The sequence below is a fragment of the Terrapene carolina genome, unplaced genomic scaffold, assembly GCF_002925995.2.
Source record: "Terrapene carolina triunguis isolate 2854851 unplaced genomic scaffold, T_m_triunguis-2.0 Scaffold23, whole genome shotgun sequence".
NCBI classification, from domain to species: Eukaryota; Metazoa; Chordata; order Testudines; family Emydidae; genus Terrapene; species Terrapene triunguis.
Window position 1 is genome coordinate 26784562 of NW_020664374.1, and position 22612 is coordinate 26807173.

Consider the following 22612-nt stretch of genomic DNA (forward strand, 5'->3'; position numbering starts at 1 on the left):
TTTTAAGTTAGTCACAATAAAGCTCATCGACACAATGCAAGTGTCCTTCCTGAAGGACAGCAAAACATTACAGTGCCAGGTGATCCTGTGGGTAACTCAGTGAAATTCCCAGTCCCTGGCTATTATGTAAAAGAAAACAAAGCAGGAATTTAAATGCTTCAGGTGATAATTAATAAATGGAACAAGTTAGCAATTAACTTGTTTTAGTGCAGAAACTAAATTCCATGCTGTCAGATCCTCAAACATGACCTGCAATGGTAAACACCAATTGTTTCACCTTCCTTGCCCCTTTTTGGGGGTGGGAGAAGGAAAAAAGAAAAAGAACCACATTTGAAAAACTGGAAGTTTTGTACAATGCCTATGACCTTCTCAAAGAGCTGTGCATAGATACCATGCACTATTTAGGCTACCTTGACGAAAAAGGTGTCAATATTTTTTCCAACAATTCCTAGCTAACAAAATTTAGAACTGTTTGTATTATATTACAATCTCACTCCCAGCCAATCAACATCCAGGTTTCACCAGACTGTTAAAGTGTTTTTGTTTTGCTAAAGTTTGGTCTCACATAGCCTTCAAAATAGTGGGGATTGCCAGATCAGCTGGTAGAGTTAGGCTAAGTCTATACTACACATCTTACAACAGCACACAGCTGTGCCGCTGCAGCCACACTACTGTAGGGTAAGCAATGTAGTCGCTCTTTGTTGCCAGGAAAGAGCTCTCCTGCCGACAAAATAAAACCACCCCCAACAAGGGGCAGTAGCTTCATTGCCAGGAGAGTGTCTCCCGCTGACCAAGCACTGTCCACACTGGTGCTTTTCGTTGTTAAAACTTTTCTGGTTCAGGAGGGTGTTTTTTCACATCCCTGAGCAACGAAAGTTTTAACGACGAAAGCTCAGTGTAGACATTGCCTTATATTTCCTCCTGGTGAAACATTCCTTATATAAAACCATTGAGGGGAGGGTGTTCTCTCCTTAAAAAGGTTATAAAACATGCAGCCAAGGTTAATGGTACACAGAAAAGAAATGAGGCAGGCAGCATTGTTTAGCAGTCTGAGCCTGAGTGGAAATCTAACTCTTGAGTTCTAATCATAGTTGACACAATTTCCTTCTGTGCTTTGAAGATGACAAGGGATAATATCATTATTAATAAAGGGAAGTTACTTACCTTATTGTAACTAGAGTTCTTTGAGATGTGTGGTCCCTATCAGGATTCAACTGTGGGGTATGCATATGCTGCATGTACCTGAGACCAAGGAATGCTTGCAAATTGTGTCAGTTGGTCCCTGCTCTCCTTGTGTACTGTGCTCAGGATACAAGGTGCAATGCAGACCAACTGCCTCTCCAGTTCCTTCTCTACCATGAATCCAGTCATGACCCAAAGCAGAGGGGAAGGAGGGCGAGCAGAGGAATACAGATAAGAACCACATATCTTGAACAACTCCAGTTACAATAAGGTAAGTAACTTCACTTTGTTCAAGTGCTGTCCCAATGTGTATTCCACTGTGGGTGACTGACAAGCAGTACTCAGAAAGAAGGAGGTATTAGGGTGGAGGCGGTATAAATGCTCATAGAATTACTGTCCCACAGGATGTGTCAGTGGAGAAGGCTTGGACCAAGGCATAATGTCCAATGTCTTGTGGCTAGAACTCCATGTAGCTGCTTTGCAAGTATGAAGCAGGGTACTTATAAAGCAATGCTACTGAGGCTGCCTGTGCTTTTGTGGAGTGAGCTCTTACCCAATGTGGGGAAGGAAAATGTGTCAACTGATAAAGTAGGTGTGACATTATCTAATTAAAATATGACAATATAGATAATTGGTGCAACCACTATTATATATTTGCAACGAATCTTGTACAAAATGTGGCATGTAAGATATCTATGAAAAGGTTATGACTATGCTATCTGTATGCATGTATCATTTTTGTATTTGAAATTATGAATATTGGCTCTATACCTGGATTTCACATATTTGCTCCTGGGGTAATGCCCACAAAGTAGCTAGCCAGCACATCTTGGAGGGACTATTCAAATTGAGTGGCCCATCAAAAGAACATTTAACTGATAAGTGTAGATGGGCATTTCCCATGGTCCATTAACGAATTTCCTGCTGTGACTAGGCGAAATGTATGGACATGTGACTTGCCCATGTGACTCCAAACTCCATCTTGTTGCTGTAATTTTCCACAGTAAGAACAACGGGATTCCCTCCACATGGCTGAAGCTATAAAAGGCCCTGAAAACATCTCCATTTTTCCTCTTTCTTGCCCAAACCTCTGGACTAAACTAATGGGAGCATTCTAACGAAGGGACTGAGGTCCTTCCAATGATTTGGAAGCAACCAGAGACTTTACTTAAGCCAGCAACTTATTCCATCACTACTACAAGCCTGAACTAAGAACTTTGCAATTACTGTATGTATTTGATTCCTTTAGCCAATTTTAACTCTCACCTTCCTTTCTTTTTATGAATAAGCCTTTAGATTTTAGATACTAAAGAACTGGCATATTGACCTAGGTGTGTGGCTAGTCCAAGGGTGGGCAAACTTTTTGGCCCGAGGGCCACATCTGCGTATGGAAATTGTATGGCGGGCCATGAATGCTCACGAAATTGGGGGTTGGGGTGCAGGAGGGGGTGAGAGCTCTGGCTGAGGTGCGGGCTCTGGGGTGGGGCCAGAGTTCAGGGTGCCAGAGGGGGCTCCAGACTGGGGCAGGGGGTTGGGGTATTGGGGGGGGCGGGGGGGGGAGGGGGCCGGGGCTGGGGGTGGGGGCTGTGGGGTGGGGGTGGGACTGGGGCGCGGGAGGGAGTCAGGGGTGCAAGCTCCGGGCAGCACTTACCTCAAGCAGCTCCCAGAAGCAGCGGCATGTTCCCCCTCCAGTTCCTACACGGAGGCACGGCCAGGCGGCTTTGCACACTGCCCTGTCCACAGGCGCTGCCCCGCAGCTCCCACTGGCCGCAGTTCCTGGCCAATGGGACCTGCGGGGGCAGCGCCTGGGGCAGGAGCAGTGTGTGGAGCCCCCTGGCTGCCCCTACATGTAGGAGCTGGTGGGGGGACATGCCGCTGCTTCCGGGAGCCATGCGGCGTGGGGCAAGCCCCTGACCCCACTCTCTAGCTGGAGTGCCGGAGCAGGGCAAGCCCTGGACCCCGCTCCATGATGGGAGCTCGAGGGCCAGATTAAAATGTCTGGAGAGCTGGATGCGGCCCCTGGGCCGTAGTTTGCCCACCCCTGAGCTAGTCCTTTGGGATCAGAAGAACCTTTCATTTGATGAGACTGGTTGTAAGGAACCACTCATCTCTGAATCCAGTGTTTTTGGTGGGGATATAAGAACTAGAATGCCCAAGGAAACTGCTTTTATGACTTCTTGTTAGCCAATGTGGTGAAACAGGAGTTTACTTTTGTGGCTGGTTTGGTATATCTTATGGGAGAATAACCACCAGTTTTGGGTTGTGTTTGCCCTATTTCTCAGCAGTTTGTCCTGAATTTGGCATCCTCAGCTGTGACCCTCTGAGGTACGGTTATAGTAGGATACAGCAAGAGATCCACCTGGAGATTCTCTAAGAGGATATAGCTTCCCCTCATACTCTTTCCACTATGACAATGAAGAGTCTAAGTGACTTTCTGATTGTTTTGTTCTCTGCAGGTAAAATGCCAATGCTCATCTCAGGTCGAGGGAAATGAAGTCTCTTCTCCTTGCTAAAGGCATGGGGCTTCGGGAAAAACACAGGTAAGTGAACTGAATGGTTTATGTAAAATTCGGAAAGTATCTTAGGGGTGAATTTGGGGTGTAGTCATAGCAAGACTTTGTCCTTCTGGAATACTGCATTTGGTGGATTGGCCATTGGGCCCCCAGGTTCACCCTCCTTTCTGGCTGAAATGACAGCAACAAGGAAAAGTGAGACATTGAACATGTAGCCAGCAATTCAAAGGGAGGTGTAGGGAGAGTCAAAAGTACTAAATTAAGATCCCAGTGAGGGGCTGGTTTTGTTACTGATGGAAAGGTTCTTATCAAGCCCTTTAGGAACCTGGTCATTACCGGGTGGGATAATGATAAAATAGCTGTCTGTTGGCAGATGAGACATGAACCTATAGCGAGCTGAGGGAGAGGCCAGTCATCTTGAGATAAGGAGACAGTCCAAAATAGAGGGAATATTTGCGGTCTCTGGCAACATATGGTTTTGCTGGATCCAGACAGAGACATTTTCCACTTGGCTAGGTAACATTTCCTGGTGGAGTCCTTTCTGCTATTAAGAATGACTTGCTCATCTTCCAAGCAACAATGTTCTAGGTTTGACACCCATCCAAATACCAAGCCATGAGATGAAGAGAATTTAGGTTGGGATGCTTGACCTTGCATTCTCCTGAGTCAAGAGATCCAGGAACGATTAAATGCTGATAGTTGAAGGGGATAACATTTGTAGAAGACTTGGGAACTAATGGGTCATTTGTGAGGTCAGAGAATCTGAGCCCCACCTCCAAGGTTTCAAAGATTCCACCCACTCTGTGAAACAATGTCTCATGGCAAAAGACCAAGGCCTGAACCTCAGAGATATGCCATCAGAACCCTCCGTGCAGGGGGAGTCGAATGCTGTGGAGAACATTGATGAGTTCATCTACCTAGGCTGCAAGCAGAGTAAAAACAGTCACATCGATGGAATAATTGTTTTTCAGCTCCTGAGCATTCCATCAAAAGTGCCTTTTGGCTGGGGATGAGGCTGGGTAGCTATAGTTGAAGTGGAAGGAATGCAGCTTGTAAGAGCACTGCTGGTAGAAAGGTTGTGGTAAAGGCCTCAGTTTGTCATGCTGCTTACTGTATTTCCTCTTTGGAGCCGGAGTACTCAGGGAGCAGAGGATTGCCCTAGAGTCTTTTAGTGAGTGCAAAGAGTTGTCCATCTTATGGTTGAGAAGGTCAAGCCCTCCATGGTATTTTGGATCTCCCTGACGAGAGCAGCCACAATTCCTGGATCATCACTATAGCAGTCGCCATTGACCTTGATGTTGTATTGGCTGCCTCAATCACAGCTTTTAACCAGGTTCTGGACACTACCTAGCCTTCATCAATGAGTTCTTAATATTGAGACCTGTCCTCCTGGGGTAATTTGTCCTTCAAGTCCAGGAACTTTGAATAATTCAGAAAATTGAAAACTATTAGGAGAGCCTGATAGTTTGATATTCTAAATTAGAGGCTGGTTTATGTAAACACGTTCCTCCTCATAACATCCAAATGTTTGGCTTCCTTATCTGCAGAGATGGCCCTTTGGTGTCACCTGGATCTTTCTGATGCTGCTTGGACAACCAGAGAATTAGCGGCAGAATGGGTGAACAAGCGCTTTGCTCCCTTTGCTAGGACAAAAGTACAGTTCTTCTGCCCCCTTGAAGGTACAGGCACATATTGCCAGCATATGCCTTACTGCCCTTGCTGGTTCCAGTATGGCTCCATTCACTGGGAGTGCTAGTTGGCTAGATCACATGGGCTGGAGGACATTCAGGAGCTTGGGAGCTCTTCTGCTCCTCTCTGTAGCAGCTCCTGGAATTGCCTGTGGTCATCTGGAGATGGCAAGGCTGAAGCAACCGCCTCATTGGGTGAGGAAGATGATACACATGGTGGTACCAGCAGATCTGGTTCTTCTTCTTCTACAGACTTAGGGTGAAGTTCTGTTGACCTCTTGTGGGGGTGGAGGGTACTTTAGGTACCATGACCCTGGGTCCCATGGGTCCAATTAAGGCCAGTATAAGGGGGTTGAAAATATGTTGCAGTGATCGCCCCGGCATTGGGTACCACCAGTCCTTAGGAGGAGGCTGCTGCTTGAGTGAATGAGGCTGGTTCTTTCTCCCCCCTCTGGCCTGACCTCCCTAGGCAGAAGTGAAGGTAATTCCACAAGTATATCTGTCTCTCCTGATGATGAAAAAGTCGGATCCAGCTTCATCTGCAGTGCTGTCAGTACAGCTGATGGAAAGCTATGGCTACTGGCTGGGCTAAGAGATGGAATTCCTGAATCCCTTGCTCCTCTTGGCGTTAGAATCTCCCTGGTGAGAATTAGTCTTGATAACATGAGAGATTGTAGATTTTGGAGGGTGAAGATATACTCTAGAGCAGTGGTTCTCAAACTGTGGGTCATGACCCCAAAGTGGGTCATGACCCCATTGTAATGGGGTTGCCAGGGCTGGCGTTAGACTTGCTGGAGCCCAGAGCTAAAGCCCGAGCCCACCGCCTGAGGCCAAAGTCAAAGCTCAAGCTCCACCATCTGGGGCTGAAGCCCAAGCGCTTCAGCCCTGGGTGACAGGGTTTGGGCTCCCTCCCACATCCCCGCCCAGGATGGTATGGCTTGGGCTTTGTCCCCCCCTGCCCGGGGCGGCAGGGCTCGGGCGGGCTCAGGTCCCCACTCCTGGAGTCCTGTAGTAAATTTTGTTGTCAGAAAGGGGTCACAGTGCAAGTTTGAGAATCCCTGCTCTAGAGTGGTGTGAGTCACCAGCCCCTCTGTAAGTTGCATCTTGTTGCCTTATACCTCTGGAGTCAGTGTGAGAAGACTTTTAGTAGCTGGTGATTCTCTATGGGAATGAGATGGTAGAGTCGATGAATGAATCTCCAACCAAGTGATTTTTGTCAGTCCCGACAGTTCTCGGTTCTTTGGTTCCCAGTGCTACATCTTAGTCAGTACCACAGTTGGTGTGGAGGCTGGTATGGTAGGAACCTTGCATCTTCTCATGTACCTTCTAATCGTGACCAGGAAGCTTGGAGGTTGGGCGGAGGCTATGTTCTTGTAGCCTGGACACAAAGACTTGCCCGACTTGGACAGTCAGGGAGGGATCCCTCCTCTTAGATCTAGGAGGGAATCTGTTTTTATGCTTATGAGAGTGTCCCCTACTCTTGTGAGAAGGCCTAGATGAAGGGTCCTTAGTCCTGCTTTTTCCTGCTCCTGAGTCAAACACTGTGATAGGAGGTGGACTCCTTGATGACTCTGGCCAATGTACAAGGGGCGGGTCTCTCGAGCCCAGCTCTAATGGGGGCCTCAGCACTCCACAAGATACTTCTGAAGCTAGATTCTTGTGCTTGCTGCAGTTGGCTGGGGAAAGAGCAACAGATATTGCATTTAACAGAGATATGTGCTTCTCCAAGGCAGTACAGGCAGCACTATTGGTCGTCACTGACTGAAAAGGAGAGGGGACAGGAGATGCAGTTTTTGAAGCCTAGTATCCAGAGAATAATCTAAGTCCTGAAATGGGAGACTGGGAGGCTTAACCCGAGAGGGGATTCTAACTAATGACTAGCTAAAAATTGTAAAACTACTATCAATACTAACAATAAAACTCAGAGTTATACAAGGCTTTGACATATTTACAGGAAGAAGAGAGAGGATCAGCTCTGCATACTGGAGGGTTCCAACTTAGAAGAAACTGGAGAGGCAGTTGCCCCTTATATCATTGGAGCAGAGCACCAGGAGAGCAAGGGCACAGGTGGGAACCAACAGACAATGCCTGCACATGCATATCCCACAGTGGAACACACACTGGGATCAGCACTTGAACAATAAGAAAGAGAGAGAGCGCGTGCGAGAGAGAGTGCACGAGAGAGAGCTAGGCGCTCATATGAAATGATACAAACACCATGCTAGGTCTCCCCCACTTTGTGCAAAAAGTTATTAGTTTATAGACCCTCATAGCAAATTAATCAGGAATTCAAGGATATGCACGGATACTACCATGATCAGTTCCACAGACATGCCTGTAACTAAATAAAAACAGATACTGTCGTCTTTACTGTGGCTATGTGATTCCAAACTGTGTGGTTATAAAACCTATTTTTGAATGCCAAAGAAGAGAGCTTTCAGAAGGGAAGCATTTGCCCCCCAAACTAAACTATTATACTCCATTTCAAGCATTCCCAGGAATCAAACAGGTAACTTCTCCCAGAGGAGAAATAGCATTTACTTTCTCTGCAGCTTTCTCCATCACTAGATCTGACTAGCATGGAAGCTCTTTGAGAATCCCACAACAAGTCTTATTTTTTTTTGAGGGCGAGCTAATTTAACTATCCAGATTATAAGCACCTTGATAATGACATCAAAGCATAAACAACATTTTTGAAGCTCTTATTCATTTTTAAAGCTCATATTCAAATCTAATTGGATTTCAGAGGAAAATAAGTTGCTTGATTTTTATGATGGGCACATCTTATAAAAATGATGAGTCCTTTTGGCACCTTAGAGACTAACAAATTTATTTGGGCATAAGCTTTCGTGGGCTAGAACCCACTTCATCAGATGCATGGAGTGGAAAATACAGGAGCAGATATAAATGCAGACATGGAAATCAATATGCCAAATATGAAGAAAATCTGAAGGAAAAATAAGTCTACATGTAAAATTTACTAGTGTAATAAGAGTCTATGCAAATTCTTTGTGGGGGAAAAGGGGAATTCAGGTGAAAACCAGCACCCAGTAGCAAGGGCTATGAGTGCCTTTTATCCTCTTGTATCATTTTACCTTGGTGAAACAGTAAAAAACCCCAAGAGATAAACAGATGCATATGTCAACATTCCTGACTGCATCCTGCTGCTGCAATTACTGTTTACAGAGACACTAATGTATCTTGAGGAAACTCATACCCTCATTACATGGGAATGTTGGAGGAGGGTGATACTGGTGAGCATAACATTAAAACACAAAAGGGCAAGTTTTACTTGGCCATTATTACAAAGTACAGGTGCATTTTTAGGCATGAGTTTAAAAGGAACAAATGATACTGCTAGATTCTTGCTGGAACATATCAAAGAAGACTACGCCAGGCTGGAGAAGACACTTAAGGAAATCGAGGCTCAGGTGATCTTCAGTGGGATTCTGTCTATTCCTAGAGAAGAGCAACAAAGGTGTGACAAGATTATGACGATCAACAGATGGCTCAGGCAGTGGTGCTATAAGGAGGGCTTTGGGATGTATGGCTATTGGGAGGCATTCATGAACAGAGGCCTGTTCTCTCGGGATGGACTTCACCTGAGTAGGGAGGGAAATAGACTTCTAGGATGGCACAACTGATTAAGAGATCTTTAAACTAGGAATTTGGGGGAGATTGTAGGGATATTAAAGAAGGTACTAACAGTGATTCCCCCAAGTGACAGTGACCCCCTCATAATTTGTCCCCCACACTTTAAAATCCAACAGTTTCACGAAGTACAAAAATCTCTTGGGTCTTCTGTTAAAACTTGTAAGCTACTGTCTGTAGAAACCATTGATTGTATCTATCCTGTGAAAGATACTTTATTACTATGTAAAACTTACAAACAAGTTAATTGACTTTGTTCTTGAAGTAATTGATACAATGTAAAGAAACACTATAAGCCGTTAAGTGACTTTCACTTCATTGTAATAGCAACGGCTCCTAGAACAGACCCCCCCGCACCCTCTGTGATTAAAGGGCCGGGAGTCCCAAATGAATTAGCACACACCCCGAAAGTGGTGGAGACAGTAAATTAAAATATGGTTAAGATATGGAATGTATGCTGATGAATGCTTGATATACATAAATGGTTAGGGAGGTGCCAGCCTAGAAAGGGAGTATCCATCGGCCAAAGAATGTGTCAAGTGGATAATCAGACAACCCCCGGAGGATAAACTGGGATCCACCCCATCATCTGGAAGGATGAGAAACACAAACTTTGGACAGTTTGGAACCACCAGGAATGTGCCCAGGAATGTGTCCAGGAATGTGCCATCTGCTGATTGAGTCAGCAACAGCAGAATGAAACAGCTCTCATAGACTAACATAGGAATTAATTCCTATAAGAATGAACTCTCAAGACTGATGACTTTGAGTCTCTGGTTCTGCTGCCAACCTGCAGGAGCATCAGGTGCATCTGACACAGACTCGGCTCCATCCTCATGACCAAGATACCTGGCCAGTAACTTGGCATGAGCAACTTCTAGGCTGGTAACTATAACACCTATACAGAACTTGAATGAATGATAGATTCATTCACACAATCTATCTGTGTATGTATATATATATAAGGAATAAGTAGTGATAGGAATAAGTAGTCAAACAACATTGTTTACTTTTATCTTTTGCTTTATCATTATATTTATAGTAAAGGTGGCATCTTTGCCTTATCCCTCTTAATAAGATCCTGCTGGTTTTTATTCTATTGGTATAACAAGATGGTTGGGAGATGTCCAGGTAATCTCCATGCTGGATTTTAACATTGAGAGGGAAGAAAATGAAGTAAGAAAGGATACAGCCGTGGGTAGGAGAATAGACATAAGGAGGAAGGGTAGTGTAGATACTAGTCTAACAGGGGATACTGGCGGTAGAATGTCTGTGTCTAATCAGGTAAACAATGAGAGCGAAGCCAAACAGCAAAAATTAAGATGTTTGTACACCAATGCGAGGAGCCTAGGTAACAAAATGGAGGAACTAGAGTTACTGGTGCAGGAAGTGAAACCAGATATTATAGGGATAACAGAAACATGGTGAAATAGTAGTCATGACTGGAGTACAGGTATTGAAGGATATGTGCTGTTTAGGAAAGACAGAAATAAAGGCAAAGGTGGTGGAGTAGCATTGTATATCAATGATGAATTGGCCCTGTCAACACTGGTTCTCCACTTGCGAAGTAACTCCCTGCTCTCCATGTGTCAGTATATAATGCCTGCATCTGTAACTTTCACTCTATGCATCTGAAGAAGTGAGGTTTTTACCCATGAAAACGTATGCCCAAATAAATCTGTTAGTCTTTAAGGTGCCACCAGACTCCTTGTTGTTAATGATGAGGTAGACTGTAAAGAAATAAGAAGTGATGGAATGGATAAGACAGAGTCTGTCTGGGCAAAATCACATTGGGGGAGAAAGCTTGGGGTGTGCTATAGAGCACCGGGATCTGATTTGGATATGGATAGAGACCTCTTTAATGTTTTTAATGAAGTAAATATTAAAGGGAATTGTGTGATCATGGGAGTCCTTAACTTCCCAGATATAGACTGGAGGACAAGTGCTAGTAATAATAATAGGGCTCAGATTTTCCTAGATGCGATAGCTGATGGATTCCTTCACCAACTAGTTGCTGAACCAACAAGAGGGGATACCATTTTAGATTTGGTTTTGGTGAGTAGTGAGGACCTCATAGAAGAAATGGTTGTAGGGGACAACCTTGGTTTGAGCGATCATGATCTAATTCAGTTCAAACTAAATGGAAGGATAAACAAAAATAGATCTGTGACTAGGGTTTTTGATTTCAAAAGGGCTAACTTTAAAAGATTATGGAAATTAGTTATGGAAGTGGATTGAACTGAAGAACTTGTGGATCTAAAGCCAGAGGAGGCCTGGAATTACTTCAAGTCAAAGTTGCAGAAACTATCAGAAGCTTGCAACCCAAGAAAGGGGAAAAAATTCATAGGCAGGAGTTGTAGACCAAGCTGGATGAGCAAGCATCTCAGAGAGATGATTAAGAAAAAGCAGAAAGCCTATAAGGAGTAGAAGATGGGAGGGATCAGCAAGGAAAGCTACCTTATTGAGGTCAGAACATGTAGGGATAAAGTGAGAAAGGCCAAAAGTCATGTAGAGTTGGACCTTGCAAAGGGAATTAAAACCAATAGTAAAAGGTTCTCTAGCCATATAAATAAGAAGAAAACAAAACAAAACAAAAAAGAAGTGGGACTGCTAAACACTGAAGATGGAGTGGAGGTTAAGGATAATCTAGGCATGGCCCAAAATCTAAACAAATACTTTGCCTCAGTCTTTAATGAGGCTAATGAGGAGCTTAGAGATAATGGTAGGATGACAAATGGGAATGAGGATATGGAGGTAGATATTACCACATCCGAGGTAGAAGCCAAACTCAAACAGCTTAATGGGATTAAATCGGGGGGCCCAGGTAATCTTCATCCAAGAATATTAAAGGAACTGGCACATGAAATTGCAAGCCCATTAGCAAGAATTTTTAATGAATCTGTAAACTCAGGTGTTGTACCGTATGACTGGAGAATTGCTAACATAGTTCCTATTTTTCAGAAAGGAAAAAGAAGTGATTTGGGTAACTACCGGCCTGTTAGTTTGACATCTGTAGTATGCAAGGTCTTGGAAAATTTTTTGAAGGAGAAAGTAGTTAAGGACTTTGAGGTCAATGGTAATTGCGACAAAATACAACATGGTTTTACAAAAGGTAGATCGTGCCAAACTAACCTGATCTCCTTCTTTGAGAAGGTAACTGATCTTTTAGACAAAGGAAACACAGTGGATCTAATTTGCCTCGATTTCAGTAAGGCATTTGATACGGTTCCACATAGGGAATTATTAGCTAAATTGGAAAAGATGGGGATCAATATGAAAATTGAAAGGTGGATAAGGAACTGGTTAAAGGGGAGACTACAATGGGTTATACTGAAAAGTGAACTGTCAGGCGGAGGGAGGGTACTAGTGGAGTTCCTCAGGGATTGATTTTGCGACTAATCTTATTTAATCTTTTTATTACTGACCTTGGCACAAAAAGTGGGAATGTGCTAATAAAGTTTGCGAATGACACAAAGCTGGGAGATATTGCCAATACAGAGAAGGACTGTGATATCATACAGGAAGATCTGGATGACATTGTAAACTGGAGTAAAAGTAATAGGATAAAATTTAATAGTGAAAAGTGCAAGGTCATGCATTTAGGGATTAACAACAAGAATGTTTGTTATAAGCTGGGGACACATCAGTTGGAAGTAACAGAGGAGAAGAAAGACCTCGGAGTATTGGTTGATCACAGGGTGACTATGAGCCACCAATGTGATATGGCTGTGAAAAAAGCTAATGTGGTCCTGGGATGCATCAGGCGAGGTATTTCCAGTAGAGATAAGGAGGTGTTAGTCCCGTTATATAAGGCACTGGTGAGACCTTATCTGGAATACTGTGTGCAGTTCTGGTCTCCCATGTTTAAGAAGGATGAATTCAAACTGGAACAAGTACAGAGAAGGGCTACTATGATGATCCGAGGAATGGAAAACCTGACTTATGAAAGGAGACTCAAAGAGCTTGGCTTGTTTAGCCTAACCAAAAGAAGGCTGAGGGGAAATATGATTGCTCTCTATAAATATATCAGAGGGATAAATACCAGGGAGGGAGAGGAATTATTTAAGCTCAGTACCAATGTGGACACAAGAACAAATGGATATAAACTGGCCATCAGGAAGTTTAGACTTGAAATTAGGCGAAGGTTTCTAACCATCAGAGGAGTGAAGTTCTAGAACAGCCTTCCAAGGGGAGCAGTGGGGGCAAAAGACATATCTGGCTTCAAGACTAAGCTTGATAAGTTTATGAAGGGGATGGTATGATGGGATAGCCTAATTTTGGCAATTACTTGATCTTTGACTATTAGCAGTAAATATGCCCAATGGCCTGTGATGGAATGTTAAATGGGGTGGGATCTGAGTTACTACAGAGAATTCTTTCCTGGGTGTCTGGCTGGTGAGTCTTGCCCACATGCTCAGGGTTTAACTGTTCGTCATATTTAGGGTCGGGAAGGAATTTTCCTCCAGGGCAGATTGGCAGAGGCCCTGGGGGTTTTTCGCCTTCCTCTGCAACGTGGGGCCTGGGTCACTTGTTGGAGGAGTCTCTGCACCTTGAAGTCTTTAAACCACGATTTAAGGACTTCAATGGCTCAGACATAGGTTAGGGGTTTGATACAGGAGTGGGTGGGTGAGACTCTGTGGCCTGTGTTGTGTTGGAGGTCAGACTAGACGATCATAATGGTCCCTTCTGACCTTAAAGTCTATGATTCTATGATCATCCTCAAGAGGAAAGGCTGCTTTTAGATGAATGTTGACAAAAGAAAGGATAATCTGAGAGAATTTATTCAATATTTATTTTCTCTCACACTTTGGGAAGTGGGAATTAAACTTCTTGCTTTCTCTGGGACACAGAATGTAAATAAGTAACACCTCTACAAGTGTGCAAAATTTGATTGCAGTGATGCCCTGGGACCGTTAAGATATTGAGAGAGGTGGGGAAATATGAGTCAGGGAAAATGCACAAGAGGATTACAATGGTGAAGAAGTGAATTTATTGCAGGTTCACCGTTGGAACGGAAAGCAATTGGAGCAATGACTGGAATACTGGAGAGGGTGTAGATTGGAGATGGGTGCAGGCAGTGTCTACCGTAATATGAATCCGAACAGTGAGACGTGAACCTGAATCAAAACTCTAAACCTTCTGAAGTTCACACATCACTAATTTTTACTACCTTTTTCCATTACAGTATTTGCTTTTGTCATATACTTCATTTACATAACCAGAGGATCAACACCTAGTAGGTAAATTAAGTGATGCAGCTGAGGTCATTATCCCAGCTCCTTACTGACACTTTAATCTGATTACGGAACAAACAAAAAAGCCATTCAGCAGTGATAGAGTGCTTATGGCACATGGTAACTTTATATGAAGGGTGAAAAAATAGCATGTTTAGAGCCAGGAACAGGCACTTAATAGAAACCAAAATAAATAATTGTAAGCAATATCTCTATGGTACAATATGCTAATTGTTTAAATAATAAGAAAAACACTGCAGTGGAAAGCACTTTTTAATAACAGTTCAAAAGGAAAAACTTTATTATAAAGAACAATCAATGAGAAAAGTATGTAATTTCTTAAACACTTGTTAAAATCCAAAACAAATGTTACAGTTATCACTATACATTCTATTGCGTCAGGGCATCAGCCTGAGGGGTCTAGGAAGAAACTTCCCCTAAAGACAGATTATTATATAATTGCATACTTTGGCCTTCTTTTGCCTTCCTCTGAAGCAGCCACTGTTAGAGACAGGATACTTGACTAGATGGACCAGTGGCCTGATACTTTATGACAATAGCATGTTCTTCTGTTAGTGTAAAATAATTATCTTATTAAATCTAAACTGAATGAAAGGTTGCTTGATTTATCTTTATTTTCATAAACACCAAAAACCTGATCAGAACAGAAAATCTTCAGCCATACTAGAAAAATGCTATGGGAAATTATTTTTGGTACTTGGAATTCAATTCATGGATCAAAGTTCAATCCAGTAACTTCCAGGTGCGTGAACTGGATGAACTGGAGCTGATGGAGGGTGATGGGGGGGAACAACACAGAAACCCACTCCCTATTTTACCTAGAAGTCCGCTGTTACTGCAGGGAAAAAAGAGTAGGAGGAAAGCTAGTTTCCCCTCAGGTGTGGTGTTGTAATCTTTATTTTCCTTAGTCGCTGGAAAAAAATAAGCTCTCAGTAATTTGTAAGGATGTAAATTACACAAGAGGATTGCCTCACAAGTTATGATGTACTAGAAGCTATGGAAAAATGTGCTAACTTTATAGAAAGGCGTCCCATCTGTCAATATTTTGTGATGTACAAAGAGTTATATCATTCAGAAAGATTATTCCCTGCAGGCTAGTGGCAGGAATTTGAAAAATGGGGAGGAAGACTGACATAGCTGATGGGCTTGGCCTTGCATATTGCATTGCATGTACCTGGCTTGTGAAACCATATATGTTACTGTACTTCTACAAAGCCAGATAATCTGCAACATGACAACTAAAGCTCTTCAGTAAAACTCCTTCACATGAACAAGAAACAAAATTTAGAATCTGATGTGGGGGAATAATAGGAACTAACAAGTGTACAATGCAAAATCTGCTTTAATAATATCTTTTCACATAAAATATTACTGAAGTCTGCAAAAGACTTCAAACATCACATTATTACCAGTTTTGACCTGAGGCAAAGCAGAGCACTAAAAACACATTAAGGGTTCTGCTCAAGAGTAAATGGGTTATGCTGCTATTATGCAATTTATATGAGAGTTAGGCTGGGCTGATTATACCCAATTCCAAAACAAAAGTCTGCAGGTTACTCAGCAGTAATGTTGTCAGAGTTTGACTCTATATGGTGATGCACAAAGAAACACTTCATCCTCATCTTGTTCCCATATGCCAACACCCAGTTTGCAAAAACGCATACTACACATTCACAGCTAAAATCTATGGCCCAGATCCACAAACGTATTTAGGCTACTAACTTGCATTGATTTCAAAATGTATTTAGGCTCCAAAATACATTTATGGATCTTGGCATATGTAGGTACCAGTAATCACCATTTTTATCCCATCCCAAAGAGAAATAAAAATGTTGGCCAAGAAGAAAACTGCCATTTCAGACATACCTCAAATGTCTCCCTCTCTCACACACACTTTTCTTGAATATAGTTCTTTAAAAGGAAAAAGAAAAAATGGCCACTGTAGGAAAAATCTCCTTGAATAAAATGGAAGTGAAAAGAAGATCTGTCTAAATGGTTTCTCCCTTTATACCACAAGAAGTAAAAAATTCCTTGAACACTTGATATTCAGGTAACATTCACAGTGATGAGAAAATTGTATTAGATACTGATTTGATCCTTGAACTGACCTCAAACAGAATTTTTTTCTCCCTCATTTTCCTGTACCTGTTCACTTGTTTTTCAACAGAAACTTAGTTCAATTGCAGTAAATACCATGAGAAATACACCTCTACCCCGATATAATGCTGTCCTCAGGAGCCAAAAAAATCTTACCGCGTTATAGGTGAAACCACGTTATATCGAACTTGCTTTGATCCACTGGAGCACGCAGCCCCGCCCCCCTGGAGCGCTGCTTTACCGTGTTATATCGGGTCGCGTTATATCGGGGTAGAGGTGTATCACGGTATTTCGGACCTGACCAGCAACAGCATCAAAAATTTCATGCGATTTCCAGATTATAGTCTGGATAGTTCACATATGGTTCTGATATACCCAAAATACTGTAGAGAACCATCCATCATTTGGTCCTGGCATGTGGGCAGGGGACTGGACTCGATGACCTCTCGAGGTCCCTTCCAGTCCTAGAATCTATGAATCACTAAATGGTATTTGCATCTCAGATACAACATTGGGAACTAACATGGGAAACTATTCACTTTTACAATGGAAATATAAAGGAGGCAAATGAATGCATTAAGCTATATCTATATGGCCAGAGAATACTTGTTCGGCTTTTGCCCTCAGTTAGCCTTAATTTATACATTATCCCTCTTTTGACATTCACAGCTCTATTTTTACATTATTTGCAAATTATAAAATGCTGCATGTTGTAAAATAATAAAGTGTCTAGATTATTACACCTCACTTAATTCCTGTGTTCTTTACTAGTGATTTATTTGTATAAGGGGAGAAATATTGATGATTTTTTTAAAAAAGAAAATAATTTATTTTTGACTGTGCCTTCTATTGTATATGAGCAGTGGCAATTAAAATCAGAAGAAAGCTTGAAGTTGCAACCAAGGTGGGCCCACAGTGGGGTATGGATAAGTCCATTACATCACATAGCTGTGCACCTGTTAATAAAATCCAAGACTGCTTAAAAAAACCCTGAAGTCATAATAGGCAACTATTTTGTATGCTCACAAGGTCATCATGACAGCTACCAGGCGTTCCAAGTATTGAACACACTGTGAAAAGAATGTAGTGGTAACACAGATTGGCAAATGGTTTCCACTGGCTTCCAACCAGCACAAAGTCAAAATTAACAGCAACTTGGCTTGATTTTAATTTAGCCTTTTTAAAAATAGATGAGGTGGTATAAGAGCTTGGGTTTATTTATTTATTTGCCCCAGAATTTCTAGGCAAACAATCTGCAGGAGGTACCTGCATTACAAATAAACTCAATATAATATTTAATTTAAAGTTAATTATTTTCTTTATATTCCTTTGAAAGAAAATCTTATCTTGATCCCATATTGACCTGGAATATGTCTGACCTTTACTTAACTTCAATTTCTGAATAACACCCAGGGGAATATCCTTGGAAATCATTGTCTTAACAATTAGTTTAATTACAGGAAATTAGTAGATCTCTCTTACCTAAAGACTGGTACAGCTCAGTCATTTTAGGATGATCCCAGCAGGTCGTTTGTGTCTCATGGCTAAAACATAAAAATATGAAGGTTTTAGAATGAAATATGTACGGTAGAGTTTTCCCTAAGACAGTCGGACACTTCTCTTTGCAGATCTTTCCTTAAATAGATATCCATATTTAGTAGCTGTACAATTCAATGATTAAATGTTTATTCACAGAGCAGAATATATGTGTATGTGATAGCAATGATGTTGGAGTTTTTCCCAGCCAAAATCACAAAAATTCATAGTTTTTTTTTTTTATGATAGGTGGGTTTTCTTCCATCAGTTTTGAAGCTAAATTTCTTTCTCCTAATACCATATTACATAACGAGCAGTGCAGCATCTAAACCTCGACGATGTATAGAATGCCAGAATGTCATCTTTGGGGATTAGAGCAGGAAGTGTGACCAATGGTCGATATGTCTATTTGTAACACTAGGTATGAATTTGGCCCATTATATTTAGTGATGGGCTCAAGATGCAATATTTACATCTAAACTATACACAATTCCAAAAATATGGGGGTTCAGTGGTTTGGGTTCCATTTCTAATTAGACTAGATTAATTTATAAAATGGACTTTATTTTAAATACAGCAACCCTATTATTCTCCTCCATATAGAATTGTTCAAAAATGACAATAATATTTAATGAACAGTTTTGTCAATTTTTTTTTCAGTTTTTCAATGAAATGTATGAAGGATTTGACCTGCTCTATTTTAAGTGTTCACTATTCAATTAGTGGATGAGATGTCAGCTACAACTGCTGTCCTACATTCCATTTCAAATGGTTGTACCAAAAACCCATGTTAAATTCTATTGAATCAGCAGCCGCTTAAACTGCTTCTAAACCCAATGTGTTCTATCCCAAACATTGATTTTTTTTCTTTCCTGTTGTTGTTGCTGCAATTTCTGTTTCTTTGAATTCAAGCTGGAATTCCATCTCCTGCCCTAGGTCCATCGCAAATTTCAAGAGGCAGTGCCTTCGGAAAGCACAAAAAAACAACTAAAAAGGGATTTTGAACGCCTGCAGAATACACAGTATGACCAGAATGCAAATTGGACATTCTCTGCATTGAATCAAGCAGCCGCTAGCTTTACAACAAAGTGTGATGCCAACAAGCATGTATCATGAGAGAAAACCACCAAACTAAAGTGTGAGTTAGTGCATGTAACAATGATTTATGCCTCCTGAGGTTATATATTTTATGATTTTTTAAACTGGAAGATACTAAAATATGTGATCATATATAACATTATGATAGAAATCTGAAATTGAAAAGTCATTTGTTTATTCTCCTGCCAGTAGAGGACTGGTCACGTAGTCTCCAGATATATTAAAGGGAGGCTGCAAGAAAGTGAAAGGAAAAGTTTTGAAACTTGTGAGAGCCCAACTGTGACTAGCTCTTTCACAAGGCGCCCCAGGAAGGCTGATCACAACTGCAGTCCCTGCATTTGAGGAGCAAGGGGACTGCTCCTCTGCCTGCAGATTGGCACAAAAAGTATGGGAAGAAGGACAGGACCTGATCCAGAGCTCAGTGAAGTCAGTGCAGAAGCTCCCATCAACATCAATGGACTTAGGGTACGTCTCTACCCAGCCGCTAGTTCGGCAGCTGGCAATCGAACTTCTGGGTTCGACTTATCGCGTCTTGTCTGGACGCGATAAGTCGAACCCGGAAGTGCTCGCCGTCGACTGCGGTACTCCTGCTCGGCGAGAGGAGTACCGCGGAGTCGACGACTGCGGTACTCCTGCTCGTCGAGAGGAGTACCGCGGAGTCGACAGGGGAGCCTGCCTGCCGCGTCTGGACCGAGGTAAGTTCGAACTAAGGTACTTCGAACTTCAGCTACGTTATTCACGTAGCTGAAGTTGCGTACCTTAGTTCGATTTGGGGGGTTAGTGTAGACCAAGCCTTAGAAACAAAGCTTTGGAGAAGGCTGCTCCTTCCTGTTTACCAATTTGTGCTCTCTAGAACAATCTAACCTAAGAAGGGGCAAAATCTGTACTGGGATTCTTGTGAAACAATTAGAATGACATACCTTCTATTTGGTCTAGTTTCCTACTTAAAGGAGAGGGTTGGTTAGTTGGCACAAGTGAACCTTTTACTGACTGAACTCTACATTCAACATTCTTTGACGTGCTTCTTGTTTGTAATGATTTCCAAGCTTTGCAGTGAAGTCACAGCAAAGCTGGAATTGATATGCAAACTAGACACAATCAACTCAGGGTTAAATAGGGATTGGGAATGGCTGAGCCATTACAAACATTGAATCTATCTCCCCTTGTAAGTATTCTCACACTTGCTTCTTATCAAACTGTCTGTACTTGGCTATCTTGATTATCACTTCAAAAGTTTTTTTTCTCTTACTTAATTGGCCTCTCAGAGTTGGTAAGACAACTCCCACCTGTTCATTCTCTCTGTATGTGTGTATATATATCTCCTCAATATATGTTTCACTTTATATGCATCCGAAGAAGTGGGTTGTAGCCCACGAAAGCTTATGCTCTAATAAATTTGTTAGTCTCTAAGGTGCCACAAGTACTCCTGTTCTTTTTACCAATGTTGAGGGATCACAGACTATTACAATAGAAAAAAATAAGGCATAGAATGCACCAGAAGGATACAAGATTTTAAAGAAAACTATTCCTCATTGACCTCAGTCTCTCTCTTCCCTTTATAATGGTAGAGATTGTATACAGTGAAAGAGGGAGAAGGAGATGAGAACACCACAAAGGTCTTGCATTGCTCATTGACACCATAGCAGAGAGCAAGAGTTGATGACTGCAAATACACAGGCTGAATTGAGATTGATTGTGGGTTTTGTTTTGCTTTTTAAAAGCATAAAATAAGAAACCCAGAATAAAAGTTGAAGAAAACCTATGGATCTGTCTCAGACTCATCTGATTTCCTGTATTCCCTACCACGGGTGACAGAGATAGGAAACATGGGGTGAGAATACAGCATTAGCTGCTTACAGTGAACTTGGATACAGCTAAACTGCATTTGCAAAGAAAATGAATAAGAGTTGAAAAATATTTTAGAGAATCAATATGTTAATTGCAATTTTGGCTATAAAAAGCCTCTGCTTACTAGGAAGTAGTTCTAGGGAGGAAAAAAGCCTCAGTGTAAAAGAACTCCATTGAGAAACTACATGATTCAGGACTTTGGTAAATGGATACAGAACTAGGTTAAGTGACCAGAAGTTGTTACATCTGATGGCTGTTCAACATCTACATAACACTGTTTTGACCGCAACTGGTAACCTGTTGTGAATTCTTAGCACAGAAGTCAAGAATCACATAGGGATGTTTCCTTCAGATCAGGGTTGAGACATATACGTGGGGCAGTGTGAGGAATTTCTCTCTACTGCTGACCACTCTTCTTGTAACCAGAAATCCCTATTATACAAACAGCGATCATTCATAGATTCATAGATTCTTTCATGTCTCTTCATTTTCTACAATGCCATCTTCCATGTGGTGTTCGGGTGTTTGAATAGTGAGTGTGCCATTGATCAGTATGTCAAATCTCATAGAAATACTAGGAGAAAGTTCACCCACTGATTGCATCAGAGCTGTATTTCTCTTTTAAAATAAGCTACCTAATTTTCCAAGTGAAATGAGTTTGGTTGTCTCAGACTGCTCTGCAGAGCACTTTAGTCTCCAGTGCTGTCACCCTGGCACGATTCACAAGCACTGGTTTTATGCATTTTTGATAAACACTGCATAGTCATTTACACATTTTGTGCATACAAGTGCAAAAGGGCACAGCCTCTACTAGAAATTGGTTTTCTCCATTTATCCACAAGTGAACTACACAAAGCTAAAATCTGCAGGGCAAATGAACCCCCTCGTCTATTTGCCCTTTCATTGACCTCAATCCCACATTGAAGGAAATACCCCTTTCTATAGGGATGAATGTCAAGTCAGTATCCATGGTAGCTCATTTCTTTGCCTTCTCTTAAGCAAAGATTATCCACTGGGCTGAATGCTGTGTATCAGGTTTTTATTATATTCACAGGCAATTCAGCTGAGACTATCAAACTCATATCTTACAGGACAGTGAGAGCTGGACTCTAGAACTGGAGGTATCCCTCTCACTCTTGCATGAAAGTCAGTGTTTTAAGGAAACCCTGCATTCCAACTCTGTAAAGGTTGAGTGCCTGTGAAGAATAAGGGCAGATTTTGCTGGTACTTTACATGCAGAACACAAGAAGGCTGCAGCTTTTTCATTCTAACTAAAAAGTGTTGCCTCTTCCTGAACATTTTCAGCACAGAAAGTTATCAACAATTCCAAACACATGTACAGCTCAAGGAAAGGTTAGATTCCATCGAGACTATCCTTCATAAGCCTCTTTGCCATTTTCAAAGGCCATTTAATTGTAAGCTTTGGGGTTGGCTGTGGGAGAGGGTGTGTATGTGTGTATTGTGAACACCATCTGAAGTGAAATGCCAGCTCAGCAATTCTAGGCTGTCTCAAAGACACTTGGGAACACTACCATCTTTAACAGATCTGCTGAAAAATGTTTGCCATATTTCCTAACTCTGATTAGGAACTAGACCCTATAAAGTCAGAGAAACATTACAGGTTCATGCCTCTCTAGCTTATCAAGATGCAAAAGGGGAAAGAAGAATAAAGATAGGCCTGGAAGAACAACAGATGATAGCAGCGCGATGGTGATTGGCACACTAAAATACATAGATAGTTCAG

At 41.9% G+C, this 22612-nt stretch overlaps 1 protein-coding gene across 4 annotated transcripts in view; it reads right to left on the reverse strand.

Moving 5' to 3' along the window:
* LOC112112035 (dystrophin) overlaps positions 1–22612 on the reverse strand; it is a 1981667-nt gene that overhangs the window by 79922 nt on the left and 1879133 nt on the right. For all 4 annotated transcript variants that reach the window (XM_026649948.1, XM_024207744.1, XM_024207743.1 and 1 more), the window contains one exon: positions 17869–17930. In XM_026649948.1, the coding sequence (XP_026505733.1) occupies positions 17869–17930 (62 nt within the window). The remainder of the gene's footprint in view (positions 1–17868; positions 17931–22612) is intronic.